We start from the raw sequence: 21,523 nt of genomic DNA on the forward strand, positions 1-21,523 counted from the left end.
ACCTCCCAAAAGTCCAGCACCTGAGAGAAGCCGTGTGTCAGCAGTTTGGTCCCTGCATATAATGTGCATTACGAGAATCTGTGCTTACTGGCAACTTTCAGCGCGCACTATGAGCAGGGAGGTTTTTCGTAAAACGTTCTCACAGCTGGTGTGGTAGCTTGACACGCAGCCACGAAGCAGCTTTCCTTGTTCACGGTGGGTCTGCAGAAGCGCGGGCACAGAGCTGGACGTCAGGCACGGGGACATGGGGAACGCCCCACGTTATGTCCCGGCGCCCAGACGATGGAGCGGGCCGGCGCATTCCGGCTTGGTCTGGATCCGTCTGAGGAGATCTGCCAGGTGTCGGACAGGGGCTGCGGGCACCGTGTGCTGCAGGGCTGCCGCCGGCCGGCCGTGGGGAGGGAGGGACGGCGCACGGCCGGGCGCGGGGCAGGGGCGCTGGGCTGGCGCCAGGCCCGCGGCTCTCCTGCCTGCCGCCCGCTCCTGATCCCTGTCCGCACCGCTACCCGGCTGCCCGGCCCCCGTCAGGGCGGGAGCGAGCCCGGTGCCCCGTCAGGGCGGGAGCGGCCGGCCCCCGTCCGGGCGCGGGCGGGCCCGGTGTCCCGTCAGGGCGCGGGCGGGTCGGGTCGCCCCCCGCCATGTCCCTCCCGCCGCGGCCCCGCCGCCCCGTACTTAAGGCGGCGGCGGCGGGCGCTGCTCCCGCTCGCGCCCTGACCGTGTATCCCCACAGAAGATGGCCCCGACGTGCTTGCGGCCCCTGCTGAGGTACCGGTCCTTCGCCATCCTCTTCCTCACGCCGCTGCTGCTGCTGCCGCTGCCGGTCGCTGTGCCGACGCGGGTAAGTGCCTGCGGGGCCCACGCGGGGAACAGAGCCCCCCAGGTCCGGCCGCTGCTACCCCACAGGAGCCACCCCTCTGCCCCCCAGGTGTGAGCCCTGCTGCCCGAAAGGAGCCTGCCCCCCTGCCCCCCGGGTCTGGGCCCTGCTGCCCGGGAGCCCCTGTCCCAGCCAGGCACACAGGGCCCTGTCCGGGCTTGCTGGGCACCCAGCCTGCTTGCCCGCCTCGTGCGGGGCCGTGCCCCAGACGCCCTCTGCAGCGCTGGCCACCCAGTCCGCCCTCGCCACAGCATCTGCTTTGCCACCTGAGCAGGCGGTGCCCGATCCCTGCCAATGCAGTTCCGCTTCTCCACAGGGGACTGAAGCAGATCCTTCCTGCCACCTGGTCCCTGAGGCATTTCTGTGCAGCTCAGGGAGCGACTCAGTCCCAGATCTCGGGAACGTGTGTTGCAGGTTTCACTCCCAGATGATCTTCAGACGCTGGTGCTAGGCAGCTGAACTTGCAGAAGCAGCTCTGTGCCAATCTCTATTCATCCTAAGGGTTGTGCCACTGCCAGGACCTGGGGCTCCCACAGACCCAACCCATCTTGCAAATTAGATGCAATTCTTCTTCGGCCAAAGATAAATATATGCATAACTGGCCTGCAGATTTAGAATTGTGTCTTGCATTATCTAGGAATGATGGCGGTGGACTGAAAGACAGGACTTCTGGGTTCTCCAGCTCACTCTGCTGCTGAGGCTCTGAGATACTTTAAAGAGTGTTGCCGAGTGGCATTCTTCATCAGTGGTGCAGTCGGAAGCCATGCATTGTGTGTTATGCAGTGATCGTAACAGGGTTTCAAATGCAATATCCTCCAGTTCACATCCATCTTACTCCAGTGATGGCGATGGCACAACTCCTTTGCTTTCAGTGGAGTTATACCAGCATAAAATTGGAATAACCCAGTGAAGAGTTTAGTCTTTAATGTCTTGTAGCCTTCTTGGCAAAATGTGAAAGCTCAGTTTACAGTATTTTAGCCTACTAGAGCTTCAGAGGCTATTCTAATGCTAAAAACAGTCTTTCTTCTGAGTGACCTGTATTGCTCAGTGTATTTTAAAGTACAGGAAAATGTCATGCATATTGATAAACAAAATTGCCAGCCATTCTGGTTTACCTGTCTTAAGTAATATCAGCCCTGCCTTTCAGTTGATTGCTGGTGCTTTATAGAAGGAGGAATTCCTGACTGTTAGGCATCACTGTGATCAATATTAGGAAAAATAATTTCCCTGAAAAAATAAGTATGTCTTCAGTTTTCCAGTATTGTAGGAATATTGTGTCATCAGTCTAATGAGATGGGGAAATCTGGGAAATTACAGTATTTCACAATGGGAGAGTAACATTTCCGTCAGTGATTGCTTTGTAAGCTCTTAGTGAGAAGGCGGATCACTGTGTTTCCTGTCAACTGTACAGAGACACCGAAGAAACATTCTGTGACTGTTCCCATAAATCACAGATAGATATAGGTATAGATACAGATATATATTTAATTCCAGATATTTGGTTGTTTGAATTGGCTGTGGTTGTTGGAGTTAATTTATAAGCATGGTTGTATTTTTTAACTTCACATAAATTATTTACTCTCCACTCTACAAAACCAGTGTTTCTTCTGTATTGTGAATTTTATTCACATAGGGTTGTTTATCTGTCTTTCATACTGGCAACAGATTAACCACAGTCAGTTCTAGCACTTAGTTACTGTGGTACAGCATAAATTGTGTCATGAGCTTACATCATATTTATTAAGGGAAGAGGCTTAAATAGGATCTGTCTGATATCTTTTAGTCTCTGAAGAAATATTTTTTTCAAAACTTGTAATTAATCTCCTGGAAACCTGAAGAAAAAAAAAATTCAAATTACTTACAAAGGCTGTTTTCTGGTTCTTAAGCTTCTCAACAAAATGAAGGAAAACACACCCCTATTTATAAATATCACTTTACGGCAATTTTTAAATGTCACTGTAACGCCATTTATTTTTGCAATAAAGTCCCATTTGTTGTATTAGAATAAAATCCTATAAACACATACTCTAAATATGAGCAAACTCTCAACTACAGAACACTGCCTTAAGCTTTAAAACACTGTTTACTGTGGCTAATGAATGCTTGCTTCTCCTAACATTTTTGAAAGTACAGACCAAGGAAGGCTAGGTTACAGAATGCCTGATCAACAGTATAAAAAGATGTATTACAACATTCTAATCTGGGGAATCCCCTTAGTAGGTAAGCACAGTATGATTTGGGAAAGTAATTAAATAGCTGTAACATGCTTAGTCACCAAAAAAAAAAGGTAAGAGTTTTACTCTAAGAGTTACTTTAAAAAGTTAAGAACTTCTAAATTATTCAGTGATACAGTTTCTGGGCTCAGGTGTGTTACTGGACACACCTGGAAGACTTCTGAATTTCAGACAACCTAATCATCCACACTGGGAAATTTGGCCATCCATTCAAAAATCATTAACTCAAAATAGAAATTCCCAAATCTACAAACACTATTAAAAATTCTTGGCTCCTAGATGTGAAATGTGCTTACCTCAACTGCCAAGAGGTAATTGCATGCTGCAAGCTATGTACTTACCTAGTTGTGGAAGGTTTGTTTTTCTCACACCCTACATTTTGTGTGGGTGCATTAGAACAAGCACTGTGGTCAAAAGGATCTTTTTATGCAAGTGACTTCAGAACAAGGTTTAAAAGTAAAAGTTTAAATCCTCATGTCTCTGCTACCTATTTCAGCATAACCTGTTAAGTTACAGACAATGGAGTGTTTGGGTCCCTTATAAGAGCTACCAATGTGTTTCTTATCTTTAAGAATAGTTTTCTGTGCTTAAATGTGTCTTCCATTATGTTGCAGGAGGCCAAATGTGCATATATCATCATCATCATGGCTGTGTACTGGTGCACTGAAGTGATCCCACTGGCTGTTACCTCCCTCATGCCTGTTGTATTTTTCCCTCTGCTTGGAGTTCAGAGCTCTAAATCAGTAAGGAACTTGCTCAATCCAGATCTGATGCAGGGATATCCATTGCTCTGATCCCCCATCAATATTTAGCAAACAAGTCTGATAGGAAAGCGCTCCAGTTCTGTGGTGCTGTTTTTGAACACGTTGAGCAGTGTTCAGGGTTCCTGTATGGGAAGATGCTGAACTAAATACACATTTGCCCAAAATGTTAAGGGTGTGGGGCTTGAGGTGATAAAGGGTAAGGTCCGTTTCTGGGCATGGATCATGCTGGAGAGCATCCCACTAGTGCCAGCAGTTTGTGTGTTCATAACCAATCCCATGAGAGAGCAGTGCTGACATATCCTCTGGGAGATTTCAAAATGCACGGGACAAACTTCTGACAGAGTAGACAGCATGATGCCAGCAAGTACACTTTGTCCCCTCCAAAGTTCATTCTGGCTGTTTCTGCTAGTACTTCAGTCCAAGGGAGAGAGGCTGTATTTAGGTACCGTAGCCCAGGTTCACTACTGGCCAACAAGCTGGTAAGGGCAGGTGTGGTTGCTAAAGGTGCTGAGAAGTCCGTTTTGGAGCTCAGCATTTCTCGTACCTACACAATACTTCGAGCCCCTAACAATGTTTTAGGAAACTGCTGTCATTTTGTACTTTATTAACTCCTGATGATCCAAAAAGAAGGTTCATGATGCACAAAGAGCCCCTGCACTAGACAGTTCAGCACTTAAACAGGGGATCAAGGGTTCAGGAAACTGGAGGTAGCTCTGAGGCTGCAACTGCCCCTTCTGCCAATGTTGGAATGGGGCCTGGTGCAATAAATGGCTTTGAGAGGACGGAAGGCAAAATGTACTAGTGAAGGTAGCAAGAGGCGACATTTGGGCTCCTGACCTACCTTCTCTGTCTTTCAGGTGTGCTTGCAGTACCTAAATGACACAAACATGCTCTTCGTTGGAGGGCTGATTGTTGCAATTTCTGTTGAACAGTGGAATCTTCACAAAAGGATTGCGCTGAGGGTCCTGCTGATTCTTGGGGTGAAACCTGCGCTGTAAGAGTATTACATTACTTCTTTCTTGCCTCTGTCAATTTAGCAGAGGCCTAGGGATGGTGTTTAACACTCGGCAGAGAAGGAACCTTCAAGAACTTGTTTAGCTCCACTTGTACAGAGTTTCTGGAGGTGAAGTCTGGCAGCAGGAACAGTTTATTTGTCCTTTAGCCAAAACCAGCATCTGGCTAAATTCTAGGTGCTTGCCATTGGGGACAAAATGATGACAGACTTAATCATGCGCAGACTAAGGAGCTAAATTGCTTTCTGGGATTCCTTCAGTGAAGGTGGCAGAGCTGTCGTAGAAGGGAATCTGGCCCTGCTTTGTATTACTGGATGCTACACACATCCCTGTCTGGGCTCTACTCTCTATATTACGGTGACTACAAAGCCTTGCAGCATCTGTTTTCTTTCTTCCATTCTTCTCTGCCTGTTTCTCTCTTTTCAGCCTCATGCTGGGATTTATGATAGTCACTGCCTTCCTGTCCATGTGGATAAGTAACACAGCCACCACTGCCATGATGATTCCCATTGTCCAGGCTGTCCTGGATCAAATGGACAACACAGAGTATGACGTGACCATGATGGAACAAGCAACCGGGCAAACAAATACAGTGATTGAGCTGGAGGAAAAGAATGCATCAGATCCCATTTCAGTGCATGGTAAGGGCCTACTCAGCAGTGAGTTGATTCTACTGAACTTGCTATGCTCAGAGCTCCCTGACCTAGAAGGAGTTCTCTGTACCTTTGCCAAAGAAAGAGGATGGTAACCTGACTGAAAATCCCTAAATGCATGACATTTAGGTTTTACAAAATGGCTTCCAATTTTGGTGGCTGCCATTTTGTTATGCTTAGTGTTAGATCCCATGCAGATTGTTATGTTCTTTCCTTCAAGCTGGGGTCATCCTCCCATAGTTTTCCTAGTCTTAACAGCCTGCTCAGGGAAGTGAAAAGCATATCCTGTGGGAAATATCCAACCCCCCAGCATCCGACTTTCTAAATCTTGTGATTATCAGTGGGGATTCAGCTTCTAAGCCATGTAGGAATGTTTGAAAAATTTTGTGCAAACGCAACCTATTTTGGTTCTGGGGTAATAAATATCTCTTTATGGACCAGATTGTATGTGGAGGTGGGGAGAAGAAAGAGGAATACTTTAAAAGCTACTTGGAAAAGAGGAGCTGGTGTTGTTTGACTCACTGTAGACAAACAACTCTTTGGAACACTTTAAAGTGTGATCTTACCCTGATGCTTGACTCCACAAGGTCCTTCTGTCAATGTTGTGGTTCTGCAGTAGGTTTCACTTGGTTTGAACCATGTGCACAAGCTCAGTCCGTCTGATTTCACTGCTCTGCTGTGCTGCTACAGAGGGCTATATTATTAAATACCATTAAAGATCAGATCCGTGGTGCCTTTTTCTTTCAGAGGAGGAAGGATTGTCTTGGGGATTTTCATGGAGATGTGATTTCACTGAATTAGCAAGTTGATCTGCCACAATTCCCTGTGTGACTGTGTGCAAGAACGAGTGCAAATGTTGGTAGTGCATACTGTGTCCCACATTTCAAGCCACCTGCCTGGGACACACCATGCCCATTTTCTGGCTTACATGTCCATGGAAGACACAGTGTAGAAGAAGGGTTTTTATGTGTGCCAGACATTGCTCTGAGATTGACTCATAACTGCCATATTTGTTTGGACCTTGGAAGCATAGTTTAGATCCAACCGTGATCTCTGCTTTTTGATTGCTTCATTTCTTACCTCACTTGTGAAGGGAGAATGCACTATGATTATGCAAAGCTCAGACACCATGTTTATGTAAGATGTGCAAGCCCACAAGAATGCCACTTGGTCACAGAGTGCTCTGTAAGGTTGCTCACTTCTAGCTTCCAAACAGTTGTATTAAAGATAAGTTTTCATATTTGCAAATGCTCTTTTTAATGTTGATTCTTGACTCCCAAAACCGGACTTCTGCTCTAAGACCACTAATAATAATTTTGCTGGTTTTCTGTCCACTTAGAAGGATCTGCTTGGCTTTGCTGACTGATGTATTTTAACATGTAGTGAAGGTAATAAACGTGTGCGTGAAAAATACCCTTTGGTAGTGTTGAGTTGGTTGTAATTGCCGTAAATTCATTGTCCTGCTCCATTAGTCCAGTTAGACTTCAAGATTAGACTGTTAACCTCAGAGAACAATGGACACAGCAGCAAAATTTCACGGCTGATGTAAGCTGACATAACATACTGATCTTAACAGTTATGCCAGGCAAGAATTTGGTTTTGGGTGGGTTTTTTTCTGCCCATATTCACAGCTGTTAAAGCTAGTTGGGTTCTCACTGTGGTATTGGAATGGTTCCAGTGACTACAATATCTGGCTGGTGGTAAGCCTCTCTGTGAAACGGGAAATTACTGCTGAGAAGCTGTGGCGCTGATATGGACAACAGCATCCTTGGATCATGTAGACCCAGATTGTCAACCTCTCTCTTCAGCTCCTCATGAACATGAGTCCAAAGTATTTAGGGACATATCTGTGTTTTTTTTTAAATTAAAATAAATGGCCTACACAAACTGGAAGCGCTGAGCCTGCAGACCCCGTCCTGAACTCTCTGCCTCCCTAACTTTATCTGAGGCAAGTCGTGTTCTTTGTGTCTAGTCATAAGCAATGGACAAGTCCCTGATGACCCCAGATCTTCTGAGGAAAAGAAGATGAGGAAGCGTGTATGTAAGGGAATGACACTTTGTGTATGCTATGCTGCCAGCATTGGAGGAACTGCAACACTCACTGGAACAGGACCAAACATGGTATTGAAAGGCCAGATGAATCAGTAAGTGATTCTCGCTATTTCTTTTACTTATACTATCTTACTGTTTCTGTGACCAACTGACTAGTCTTAGATGACAGTTTCAGTTGCAAACCAGTTGAACTGAGAGTGAGGAATGTGTATGAAGTGATGGGCCTCATTTTTCTGCTTCAGCCTTTTTTAGGCAGGTATGTGCTGGTACTGTAGGTCTCCTGAGAAACTTGGAAATACTTGCTGGTAATTGGCAGACAGCTGGTTGATCATGAGATACTGGTTCTTCTGCTTCCTTCTTTTAAGCTGAAATGCAGCGCATCAGCAGAGGAACTGCAGTGAAGAGCATCAGAAGAATGTGTGATTAACTCTTCTCAGAAGCACACTGAAGAGAGCTAAAAATAGCTTAGCCTCACCTATAATATTATTCCTCCATGCTGTGGCTGTGGAAACTGTACAGATACTGTTGTAAAGGAAAGGAGTTATCCACAAAATACTCTCTTTGCTAAATGGAGTTTGGGAATTGATTTAAATGCAACCTAATCTACAGTGGAAGTTTTGCAGACTCCACAACAGTCCCTTAACATTGCTTCCTTCTGTTGGGAGTACTTCAGCCTCAGCTGCCACATTATCTGTTGGTTTTAACACCCAGCTGGAAATTTGCTATTGGTATTTTTCTTCCAGTCATCATTGATGGACGCAGGGAAGAACAAAAATTGCTGTTCTTAAAACACTGGCTTCATTCTTTTAAGCCAGCTAGCAACTTTGTCTTCTGTTGAAGTGAGCAGAAGTGCAGCTATTAATTTCAGGAAAGACAATTCTTTCTCTCTTATCAGAATGAATGGGGAGGAAGAAAGAACGTCTTGTCTTGGGATAAATGAGCAGGCATGTTGGAAGTGAAAGGTACCTAGAATGTGTGGGAGATCTTTCAGCAGCGCTTGCCTTACTGAGACCTAAAATATCAACATGAGCTTCTGTATGCATTAAAGTAAACTACAGAGAAAACTGAGGATCATTTAAGTTCTGCTCTGAAATCCAGGCTGCCTTCCTATTGACTTCAGTTAGGCTATGGATGTTGCCTGTGATTACTTGTAATGGTTGTCCTAGATTTACATGTTTAATTGTCACTAGCACATATTAAAGGGAGAGTAGATTACTGAATGTTTTGACATTCATACAGAAAGCATTTTTCCTTTCAGGTTATACCCCAACAATAATGATATTGTGAATTTTGCTTCCTGGTTTGGGTTTGCATTCCCAAACATGATTCTGATGTTGGTACTAGCTTGGCTTTGGTTACAGTGCTCCTTCATGGGACTCAAGTGAGTATTTAACTACATGATATTGTGTAAACCCGTCAGCTAATGCAGATCACCTTACTGAGAAATCTGGATAAAACAAATGCACTGGCAAGTTATTAATTTTGTAGCAGAGAGCAGTTCCATTTCACAGCATCTTTTGAGGTCTGGAAACCTTTTGCGTTCATGGGAGTTGCACTACGGCAAAAGCTTTATACATTCTTAATGTTCAGACAGAATTGCCTTTTCTTTTTTCAATTTGACAGCTGTGAATTTCAACCCTAGGAGAGCTAGCATATCTGTATTGCTACCCTTGAAAAACTGAGTTTTTCATCCCAGGTTGCTCCAAATTGGACAGAGACTTACATCCATTCATAGACCCCATTCTTCTGTGAGAACTGGCACATCCCCAAGAAATACTTTGACATTGTTGTCATTTCTTTGTTCCTGGCCTCTGCTGTAGTCTGTGTCTGTCCCCAGGAGTGACAGCTTCAGAGTGGCAAGCATGTTAAGTCCCTCTAGAATGTTAATACTTACAGTATTTTCTTCTCCCTTTTTCTTAAAGCTTTAAAAAAAGCTGGGGCTGTGGGACAGAGAGAACTGCTAAAGAAAAAGCTGCATACAACGTGCTGAAGGCAGAAATGAAGAAATTAGGCCCTATCTCTTACGCTGAATTCAATGTCCTCCTAATGTTTGTTTTGCTGGTTCTCTTGTGGTTTTCCAGACACCCAGGCTTTGTAAAAGGCTGGGCCACCAGACTCTTCCCAGAAGGAGAAAAGTAAGTTTTTAGGACTTTTTTCATCCTGTACCCTCTTGGTTGTGAATCAGATTCCCTTGCTCTTACGTTCCATTTTGAGTGTGGGGTCATTCATTCCGACCTTATCTGAATTCACATTTGCTGAGCTTGATCCTATCGCTTGTGTGTGAGATCACCAATTGATCTATTGTTTGACAGTCTGTACTGCAATGAAGGCTGGAGACTGGGACATGGAGCAAGCTGAACCTCCTAAAGAAAGAGAAAATTCTCTAATGTTGGTCTCAGTCACACTGATGTACACGTTAGTATGTTGTTTGCATGAGCTCCAATCAGTTGCAGTGTCATTTGAATATTTGGTAATATCACCACTAAACAATAGCTTAGAATTCACTGGGAAATTGATTTGGTGCTCTGAATGGCTTCTTTGCATAATGTCTGTGGCATATTAAGAACATAAAATGCACGATGGGACTATCATTCAGGCCATTTCTTTACACATCTTTCTTTGAGATACAACTGTTGAATCTTGGCTTCACCACAGAGAAGGAGCCCTGCTCCCAGGAGTCGTTATCATCTGTGAGTCTGGTTATTAATGTGTATTGTAGCTAGTTTCTTTTATTACTGTGTTTGTGTTGTGGCAGGTCTGAGAGATCTCAGTCATGAACTAATGACCCATTTTGCTAATGTACAAGCCCCAAACAGGATGACAAAGAGCCATGACTGCAACGCTGGAAGGCAGCCATCTTCTAGGAGAAAGATGTCTATTTTCTAAGCTATATTCTCTTTTCTTCTTTAGGTATATCACTGATTCTGCTCCTGCTGTGTTTATTGCCCTGCTACTGTTTATCCTTCCTGCTAATAAACCTAAATTCATAGGCTGGAATCCAAGCATGTCTGACCCTGAACAGACTGAAGAAGGTATTTAAAAGAGGAATTGTAACATTGTGAAAGAGTTAGCCAGCTCCAGCTAACGTGGCAGAAACATATACTGGATTTGCATGCAGTTGTCCAGGGTAGCTCACCTCCCTCACTTCTTGGGCAGGGCTGGGGCATGGTCCCTGCTCATGTGTGTTAGCCTTACCCTGTGCAGGTTTCTCAGTAATATGCATCCGTCTGTTGGGTCTTTCCCTAGTACCTTATAGAAAAGGAGACAAAATGTCTTCACTCTCCTAAAACATGTTCTGCTTTTCATTTCTCACTTCAGATATAAAAAAGCCATTTTTATCAGCCCCGCTGCTAGACTGGAATGTGGTTCAGAGGAAGATGCCCTGGAGCATTGTGCTGCTGCTGGGAGGAGGTTTTGCTTTGGCTGATGCAAGCGCAGTATGTCCTGAACATCTGTTTTTCTCTGACTCAAAGGCGAACTTCCCTGGTTTGTTATCTAGTCCTGTATTACTGGGCATGCACCCAAAGCCAAACCCAGTAGAGATGTTCAGATCTGGAGGCAGATCCAAATTAGCAAAAATTGGGAGGAGAGGTGAATGTTCGTGCCTCTCTTTCAGGAATTTATGTGCTCTGACCAAGTTTCTTCTATTTATCTTACCTCTTGGAGGCTGCCAAGTAGTTGGGGATCTTCACTGGCTGGACAGACCAGAAAAGCAGCCTTTCTTATTTCTGTTATCATCCCAATCCCAGCCCTGGCTAGAAAAATAGAAGTACAGATAACACTTGTAAGATTTTCAGAACCATTTGAGGTTTGTTTAAAGGATATATATCTCCAGATTTAAACCAAACCACTACTGAAGTGGTCAGGAAGAAAATCATTGTGGGTAGATATCTTCCAAAATTGTGTACAGTGGGGTTTATTGAACTTCTTGTCAGTGGCTGTTGCCAGGCGATATGGTGTATTCCATAAGCCCATGGTTTGATCCTATGTTCATAAATTCACAGAAAAGGCAGATGAATTCCCAAAACAGGAAAGAATCGTGAGGTGAACAATATTGTTTCCTTCATCACTGCTAAGATGCGTCTAAATCAAAGCAAGCCTTAGCTATCAACAGTGCCATGCTTTGGGGAAATACATATTCAGATCTAAGTTTTGTGGCTAGGTAGTTTTAAACCATGGGGCAAATTAAAGCTCTAGGGTCTTACATTCATCATACATACATTATTAAAGCTCCAGAGCATTAGAAGCCATCAAGTCAAAGGTTTTGTAAGCTGTTTGAGTCAATCACTGCCTATGTTCCTACAACAGAGCATTCATACAGCATCAGTATCTTCAGAAACCTTAGAAAAACATGCCAGGAAACTTCTGAGTGATACATTAAGTATTTGCAATCATCTCAGCAATAATTGTTTCTGTTTAGCAAAAACCCATAATTTTGTATCCAAAGTGTGAGCAAGTATTTGGGTTCCAGAAAAATCAGGAAAGTGGGACTCAGTATTATGTCTAGTTGGCAAGGAATTTCTTTTAGTGTTTGTGACAGATCATTGTACTTTCCCCGATGGTGTTTATATAATTCAGGAGTCACTTAGCATTGTTTGGTAGGAGTGTTACACATAACATGAGTTCCCTGTTCAAGAGCTAGGGGTTCTAAGCCTCACTGAAAAACACTTTTTTTTCTTGTCAGAACTCTGGGCTCTCAGCTTGGCTGGGTCATCAAATGACTCCACTAGGATCTATCCCACCGTGGGCCATTGCAACAGTACTTTCGCTTATTATAGCTGTCTTCACCGAATGCACCAGTAATGTTGCCACAGCCACCCTCTTCCTACCTGTCTTTTCATCCATGGTAAGATTACTTCCATCCTGTTATCCTGTCAGCTGGGAGATCAGAGTTAAACTGACAGTCTCTAGTGGCAAAGCAATATCATATTTGTTGTCTTGAATGTTGCTCCAGTGTTAATCTGAAAGCCAGTAATGAAACAGTCCATCTGACAGTATACCATAATGGATAGTGATTTTAGCTGCTGTTCACTGCTATGTTTATAGCATCATATGTAGACAGAAAGTAGGAATGCAAACTTTCTCCAACCTGCCCTACCTATATGCCTGAAGCCTGAGAACCAGCTTCTTGGGGGAAGAAGCTAATTTGGGATGCCTATCCCATGGCACCCCCACTGAAAACGAAGCCAGTTCAAGCCTTCTGTAAGGTGTGTGCCTTGGCTCCAGAGAAAGTGAAGTGAGAGTCACTTTTTTAATACAGATCAACAAACATCAGTTACTTCTGGTCATTTTGTATTTGAACCATCAACTCAGAACTGGAAAAACACACACACACAAAACCCAAACCAAAATCCACACTTGTTATTCATCCCTTTGAATGGTTCCTTCATCTTCATGGTTTTATGCTAGAATACAGAAAGTAGTAGGCCTGATTATTAGAAATGTGTCGTTTTCCATAGGAAGCCAGAACAATTTTAAAACTTATGGAGGAAAACCTGGTAAGTTTTGCTGGTAAGTTTTGCTGCCTTTTCTGAGCAGAATTGAAATTGTAGCATAAAGGAAAAAATAGGTTACTTTGTTCTTTAATTTGGAAAGTACAACCGCTTTATTCTACACCGTTTCATAAAGTAAAATTATCCCAATCAAGGTGCTGAGCTATTAGTGACTTAAATTGGCACTTAAGTTCTGAGTCCCACAGAGTTTATGTAACATCTAAGAGTGTTACTCCATGTGCCTAGTAATTATAATCCCATCCCTGTGTTACCCTGGCAAAAGTGTGGTCCGAGGTCAAAGTGAAGATCGCTGGATAAATTTGACCAGAACGCCTAATTATACCATAAAGCAAAACAAGCAAGAAAGAATCAAGCATTGTTTTTAAGTATTGTGGGACAGGAAACGAGAGCAAAGTTATCTTTAAGCACGTGTGGATTTCAGAACAAAATGCATGTAAATTACTCTGGTGATATAATACCAGGAAATGAAATGAGCCTGTGTGTCTCAATGGTCTGGGGAACGTTCTTTATGCTTTTCTTTTGGAACACCTCCAGTGTGATATTCTCTCCATTTCATTGCAGGCTGCATCTGTCAAGATCCATCCTCTGTATGTTATGCTGCCTGGTACTCTCAGTGCTTCCTTTGCCTTCATGCTACCTGTTGCAACACCGCCAAATGCGATAGTGTTTTCCTATGGCCACATCCGTGTTTTGGATATGGTAAGATGATAATTGCCTGGTCTCTTATCTGAAGCTCTCCATTGCCTTTATCCTGAAATATGGTGAGAGTTTAATTTTCTTAGCCAGGTATTTCCAAAGTACCAGGAAGCTCTTATGGGTAACCACCCTATGCCCCTCTCTTACGCAGTGTTAATATTGCAATAAAGATTTGCATCTCTGATGTAACAGTACCTTTCTCACAGGCTTTGGCAGACATACAGCCCAGCCCAACTGAAATTAAAAACCGACAAGTTGTAAGTCTCTCAAACACTGAAGGGTTAAAATGCAGTCAGTGCTTTCCAGTCTTCTGGGGCTTTGGCGAGTGTAGCTGAAGCCTTGTTTCCACTGGAGCTGAAAGCAGAAGGTAACAATCAGTTGCCCTAGGCTCTGGTCCTCTGATTGCCTGCCAGACCACACAGTGCCAGGTTCTGTGCCGAACACCCAAACATTATCGGTTTTCGAACTGGAGACTTGAAGGGGGCAGAAGCTGTTCGTTAACTAATAAGAGCAACTTGTTGTACATGCCTTAAAGCTCCTAGACTAGTTATATAGCAAAGTGTTCAAAGGCTTTGCACAGTGTGTTCCCTGGTATTTCCACCTAAGCAAGAACATAGGGCAGTGGGTACGATGGCTATTTCTGCGATTTATTTGACCATGTGTCTTTCTTGTGTATGTACAAATAGGCCTTGCTGCAATTTGCTGTGCTGGTGTTTGGTTATTGTTGTTCGTTTGGACTTTCGTCCTCACAGGTTAGATCTGGAATAGTGATGAACATCATTGGAGTCCTCTGTGTCACACTGGCCATCAACACATGGGGAAGACCTATGTTTGAGCTGGACACATTCCCAACCTGGGCAAACAGCACAACTAACCAGTGAGCAGTGAAGAATTAATGTGTTAAACAAGAAAAGGACCCTTAATACTACTCTCTGTTGCCCGAAGCCCCATATAGAGTCTCGTCACCACTTCAGATCCAGTGTCAGGTGTTTGCTACCTTCCGGGAGTCACACATCAGTTCAGGCATGAACCAACTCAAATTTATTCCGGTCGTGCTGGAGCCAAAAGTGCTGTTTAATTACACAACCCTAAGGATCATGTGTCTGGATCTTAAGTATGATCAAGTGATCCGTTGTACCTCCAATCAAGGTCAAGATTTAGAATTTATCGAACTTCAAATAAAGAGAGGGCACACTCTTGTATCAAATGGTTTGAACTATTGTATCACTGGTATGTACTTGTAAATCATTAGCATTGAACACTGCACTCAGGCAGGGGCTGAAAATTCATTAACTATTGCTTATATCCACAAGTCAGCAGCTGTACAGAGAAATCCCTGTTGTCACTTGTCTAGAGAAAGAAGGGGTACGTTATGTTATGTTATGTTATGTTATGTTATGTTATGTTATGTTATGTTTTAGTCGGGCCTCAGCCATGTGGTGGAATCCTTCCAAGTCAACATCCAGCACATTTTCCATTGCCTTGTTTTCACTTCCAAATCTCACTGCATTTAGACACCCTTATTGAGGGTTGAGATAACATCATTCCCTGCTGGTCATGATTCAGCTGATGTCTTGGGCAATGATGAGTTAAGGCTGGCTTTGTGTTTCTTGCACTGTGGCACTGGCAGGGCCAGGAGCCTTTCCATCTCCCGGCCACAGGATGTGGTTTCACATGCCAACCAGCGTTTTGTTAGTGCCAGCCTGGAAATGACCAATGGCCTACAGGACTTGACACCTATTGTGAAAGTTCCTGGATTAGCCCCTGATGTGCCTTATTAATTAACTCTGGAATTTTGGAGTGGAGACAAGGCATGAGAAAGGCTTTAATTGAAGGCATTGTAAAAATTTAGGGGCCCAGATATTAGGGCTTGTGCTGGCTGACAGCAATGGGAGTTGTCTTGTGTATTTTGGAATTCAGGTCCTGTGAGAAAAGTGTTTTGTAGCACCTGTTTATGTCATTTCTGAAGCAGAAGTAGTCCACAGAAAGACTAGTGTTGGACTAGGTGTATTTTGTCAGTGGTATGTGGATGCTTTTCATTCAGCCCTGGAGATGAAGTTGGGTGGGAGGTAAGGCAGCGTGTTACAGTGGAGAGATCTGTGGGCGTGACCTGAGTTCTGCTCCCAGACTTGCTGTGCAGCCTCACGCAAGTCAGTTCACCTCTTTTTGCCTCAGTTTCCCCTCCTGAAGAAGATGTCATGGTACCTATCTACCTCACAAGAGTGTTGTGAGGACATAAGGGTCAAATTCTGCACCCATGGTGATTCCCCACCTCATGATAAGGGGTGCAAGGTAGAAGTTATAGAATCATAGAATCATAGAATTCCGGCTAGAGAATTCCGGCCAGAGAATCTGGCCTCTAGCATAGTAGCGTGTGTAGGATATTTAATAGTTTTGTTATTAACGTGAATGTTCTTTATAGAACTGGAAAAATATTCACATTTTTGTCTTTAAAAGTGAGGAAAGTATTTATCCACAAAATGACCAGGTGCTTTTCTGAGCAGAAAACTACTTCAAGAATGGTTTGATTTTCGTGCCTTTATCTTCTGTGCTCTTTCAAGGTGCTGGGCACCATAAACTCTCCACTGACTGTTGTTCCTGGGTGCCTCCAGTGGCACCCTGTCTAGCCAGCTGGCTGCGTGTGGTGCAGCCTCATACCTCTTCCATGGAACGGTGGAGCATGTGGATAAACACTGTTCCACTTGCAAGGTCTGCCTAAGGAAGAGGCCAGTTCTAGTGCCAGGAAGTGGCTTGGTCACAGACATTTGTCACCACCTGAAGCTTATCACAGTATTTGTTCGAAGAAATTGAAACCAGGAACAGTTAAGCACCTTCTGTGCTTTGGCAGTCACCACTTAATGCTGATTTGCATCTGTAGGTATCTAAATGCATTTGAGAAAGGGACTTTTTCTGCCTTCTGATGGACTTCACAGTATGAGGACATTTCACCGCTGCCAGGTACTTCATGGTGCTTGCTCTTCGCTATTGCAAGTAACATACAGTGGAGCTTGCATGGGTGGGTAACGCTGAGCTTGCCTGTCTCAGTTCATGCAGATCAAAACTCCTCTAAAACTGGTTTCAGCTAAAACCCGTAGGACAGACACTTCCCTGCCCCATTTGCAGAAAGGAATGTTCTGAAAGTTTCTTGAAGGGGAGAAAGTGCCCTCATCTCAACTAGGGAAGAGCTTCCCTCTGTTGCTGTGTTATTTCCATCAATGGTCACACAGGATGATTTATTGACAGGAGTGCCGGGGCAGGGGGAACGTACATACGGGGTAATAAAGAAAGCTGGTTTTATTATAACTGTGGTGTATTTGATGTGTCACCTCTCTGTCCTGTTAATAGCAAATGTATGTTTCTGAGACACTTCTATGACGTCCTGTGATTGATTTGTATTTAATTTAAATGGGTGAGTTGCAGAATTAGAACCTGGCAAATAAAAAATTACTAGAACTGTCTCCTCTCTGGCATGGATTGTTTCCTGTGTAACACAGTGGACCACTTGTTTCTACATTAGCTTCCACTGTAGCATGGTATTGCTCCAGTAAGATCCAGGAGGGTACACGCCATAGAGAATCAGTGCAAAGCAGAGATTTGGATACCGCTTTAAGTACCTTCAGACCTATATATCAATGGTTCCTCCTCTTTCCTCAGCTAAGTGGTAACTCAAGCTTCCATCTTTGAAAATGCTCAGGTGGGACCAAATCAGGTGTCATACCCTACAAGCTGTCTCATTCATTTCCGATTAAAAGATTATAAAAATCTAAGAAACACAACTAGTTTTTAAGAATTAATCTTGTACAAACTCTCCAGTGTAACAGGCACAAACAGGCTTTTCTTCAGCATCAAGCATGCATGTCGTCCTGTTCCAGTGCCCTAAGGAAATATATGTGTTACTTACAATGGGTAAAGCAAGGACAATTGCTTTGTTACTGGAGCGAGGTTACATCCCCTTCCTGCGTGGAAGGATAAGTATCATGATCGATGCTTGTCTTGCATGGCATTTATTTTTCTTCTCACCAAAGGGTTTTTGTTTCAGGTGCAAAAGTTGTGATGGTCCTAAGGTAGTGGCATAAAGGAATCCCTTTGTCCCCCACTTCAAAAGATGCACCACCAGAGCCAACAGAGAACATGGGAGGATCTTCAGTGTGGACTTTGTCAGGATGGGTTACTCAGCCACACTGAGCTAGCAAACAGTTCCTGTTTTATCATATGTGGGCAGAGTGTGATTCCTAGTGGTTAATGGGTATGTCAGCTGTCCAGCTGGCATGACAGCCAGCAGTGCTGCCTATAAGGAGCTAAATTAATGCTTTCCTATTTGCTGTTCACTCTCTGTAGAATGTCCTTGACTTTTCCTTTCTTCTCGCAGAATATCAAGTTGCTAATACTGTTTCTGCAAATGTTGAATGTCTCAAACCTGCAGAATCATGATAGGGGCTGCTATTATACAGGGTTTGTTCCTGCTAGTTCATGTATCTGTGTGCAGACATTCCCACAAAGTCCTGGCTGTTTGGGAATGGTTACATATGTGTGAATGAGCTCATGAATGACCAAACTACAGGAAAACATACAAAGGGAGGACAAAGGTATTTCCTGCCTGTGTGTTGAACATGTAGATCTGTGGAATGGAGAAGAGAAACCTTTCAGCATTCTATATAGCATCTAGAAGTCACCAAGCTGAAAAAAGCACCCAGACAGAAATAGACTCCAGCTTAATGTGGATGCAAAAGTCATCCCGTTTTCTCTTAAGTATGAGTATGTTCTTCTTTGGCTTACTGTAGAGATCTGCCTGAGCCCTAAGTTTGAAGTAGGGCTATGTTATGCAGGTCACCTCTTTGGTTGGTGTCAGCTGCTGAATTCAGAGTAGCAGGTGGTTCATTCTGGCTGAGTTCTGATCTCACTTGAACTCCGTCTTTGGTTTATTCAGACTTCGTTTTCCAGCTCAGGTGTGTTACCACTTGAAAGAGCAATAACCTGGTTGTAGACAAAAAAAACATTTGCTGACAATGTGTTGGAACTGGACAGTTGGTGAAAATCAGCCCAGAAAAAAACCAAATCACTGAATCAGTCCTAGCCAAAATCCAGCAGTGATTCCTTGACACAAAAGCACCTCTTTCTTTTTAGTAATGACATATCGTATACATTTTTACATACTTCACATCTTTTTTTCCCTAAATGTCTGTGCTAAATATGGAAAGAAGAGGGTAGTAATGAATCCTGAACACTTAGATCAAGTGACAGATAGTTTTCACAATGTTTTCCCAGTGTGGGTGAATAAATGTGACTTTAGCACAGTGCTCAGGGTGGCTGTGTCACTGTGAAGTCTCCCACACTTCTGTGCATTGCAGCACAATCCCAGCAGCCCATTACTGGACACTTGCTAGGCTTGTCATCTGGACAGCCATTAAAATCCAGCTTCTACTATCAACAGACACTCAAGGAAGAAAAAAGAAAGTTCCTAGAACGCTGATGAGCATTTTTTGAAGACTTATATCTAGATAGTGGTTACCTGTCCTGGTAACTATAATACTAACTAATAATACTAATAGTACTAACTAATAATAACTATAATACTAACTACTAATATTAAAAATATAATAATAATAGTAATAAAAAGGGCCATAACAAAAAAAAGAGAGAAATAAAACCCAAGAAAAGACAAGTGGTGCACAACGCAGTTGCTCACCACCTACTGACCGATGCCAGAGCAGCAATCTGCCCCTCCCGGCCAACTCCCCCCAGTTTATATACTGGGCATGACGTTCCATGGTATGGAATATCCCTTTGGCTAGTTCGGGTCAGCTCTCCTGGCCGTGCTCCCTCCCAGCTTCTTGCACACCTGCTTGCTGGCAGAGCATGGGAAACTGAAAAATCCTTGACTTGGATAACGCTACTTAGCAACAACTAAAACATCAGGGTGTTATCAACATTATTCTCACACTAAATCCAAAACACAGCACTGCACCAGCTACTAAGAAGAAAAGCAACTCTATCCTAGCCGAAACCAGGACATTACCTAAAGATTGCTTAAAGATTTTCTGGACTTAGAATTTTACACCACTGTCTTGTAGCTAATAAATGACAACATGAAATGACCCTTTATTGAACTCTGGTGATATAGTTTGTGAGAGTTTATTTTTGTTTGTTTGTGCCCATAACTGTTTTGGTTTAATGGTCAACCATCCCCTTTATTTTTCAGACTGAGGTCTATTGAAATCCTCATGTCTAGGAGCTCTTCAGTAGGGTTGCACTGACTCCACCCAGCTGACAATCATTGTGTTTGGGCTACTAAGGCTGACTGCTTTTCTAACACCAGCAAGTTCTGTGTGTGCTACGCTTTGCTTATACACTTCTATATATATGTATTATACACATATATATAAAGTGGAAGGAAGTTGTTCTGAGTGTTTCACGTGAGTCTAGATTGTGTAAGAGTAAGTGTATAAATTAGTCTGGGAAACTGTGTGAAAAGACTTGTGAAAGTATACATATTAAAGGGAGACTGTGAGCATAAAGCAAGACGCCAGAAACTGGTTTATTAAGGCTTTTTTTGGACTCTACTCGAACTTTAAGCAAGTTGCTTAACTTTTCTGTTTCAGTCTGAAATGTTGTATTTCACGCGTATCAACCTGTAAAACTAGTTAGAAATGTCCTGCTAATTCATGCATTAAGACAAAGATTAAATGATTTGCCTAACTAATGAATAAATTATGTTGCTAAAGTCTGTGAGTTCAATCAAATTGTATGAAATTTGCTGTGATTCTTGAAGTTCTACCTCTTTGAGTCATGTAGGAATCCCGACTTTTCTTGGAAGCAATAAGTAAGCCTAAAGCTGTGACAGCATGGGAGGAAAGTCTTTGAATATCAACTCTAAAGCCTCAAAAACCAGAAGATAAGTAATAGGAACTCACTGTTTCAGTTTTGAATTACTTAGTTTTAAAGGCAGACTTGCAATTTTGAGGGCTTGGCTTGTGATTTTGTGCAGCAATTTGCAGTGCAAAGCAATACTGAGTCCACGCTGATAGCATGTGGCATTTCTTGTCTATTATGTCTGTTGTTCTCTGCTTTTCCCCTTGTTGTTAAATCCCTATGCCATTTGTTGTACTTGCACATGAATATAAGCCTAAAAAGTAAACTATATTTATCAGGAGTTCCTTTATCTTTTTATAGTAGATTTCTCTCAAATGCTTTGTTATTTAATCTGTGGTTTAGCATTCCAGTATAGTAACTGTGAACTCAATATGCTGAAAATAATATACTTATTTATCCTGTGCTTTTGCATGGCTAGTTAATACCTGTAGCTTTTCATGGTGAAGGAGAACCTTCTTCTTCCAGAAGGAAATTCTACGGAATTTCTGTGTCCTATATGGAATAGAGGTAAGTACAGCCCTCACCATTCGGAAGCACAGAGTAAAAAGTAGACATACCATGCTGCTCTGAGGTGATTAGGGACTGCTTAATAAGACGTTTGGTAGCTCTTTAAAAATAGAGCTGACTATACAGAAACTATTTTTTGCCCACTTAGGTTTTTCTGGAGCACTAAGTCAATAGTTGCCCATTCATTACGGTGTAAATGTGGACTGTAGATTCTGCTCATAAGAAAGAGGCTGTTTCTTCTGTAAGAAAAAAGGTGTTATCCTTCCCATGTTTGCTTCAGTACTTTATTTACCCACGTGAAATTACTCGCTAGCCTTATTTGGCACACAGCTCTTCGGTGAGTTTTC

The 21,523-nt window shown here is 43.1% G+C and overlaps 1 protein-coding gene across 1 annotated transcript; it reads left to right on the forward strand.

Annotated features, from left to right (window-relative positions):
• Positions 1-716: 716 nt before the first annotated feature.
• SLC13A5 (solute carrier family 13 member 5) lies at positions 717-17,251 on the forward strand. Its single transcript, XM_050908990.1, has 12 exons — positions 717-838; positions 3,723-3,851; positions 4,730-4,866; positions 5,312-5,526; positions 7,511-7,682; positions 8,849-8,971; positions 9,513-9,725; positions 10,501-10,622; positions 10,909-11,027; positions 12,275-12,436; positions 13,665-13,802; positions 14,552-17,251. Exons 1-12 carry the CDS (start codon positions 734-736, stop codon positions 14,678-14,680), a joined length of 1,764 nt encoding a protein of 587 aa, XP_050764947.1. The 5' UTR covers positions 717-733; the 3' UTR covers positions 14,681-17,251.
• The last annotated feature ends 4,272 nt before the right edge of the window (positions 17,252-21,523 follow it).

This window comes from Gymnogyps californianus, chromosome 20 (assembly GCF_018139145.2).
Source record: "Gymnogyps californianus isolate 813 chromosome 20, ASM1813914v2, whole genome shotgun sequence".
Lineage (NCBI taxonomy): Eukaryota > Metazoa > Chordata > Aves > Accipitriformes > Cathartidae > Gymnogyps > Gymnogyps californianus.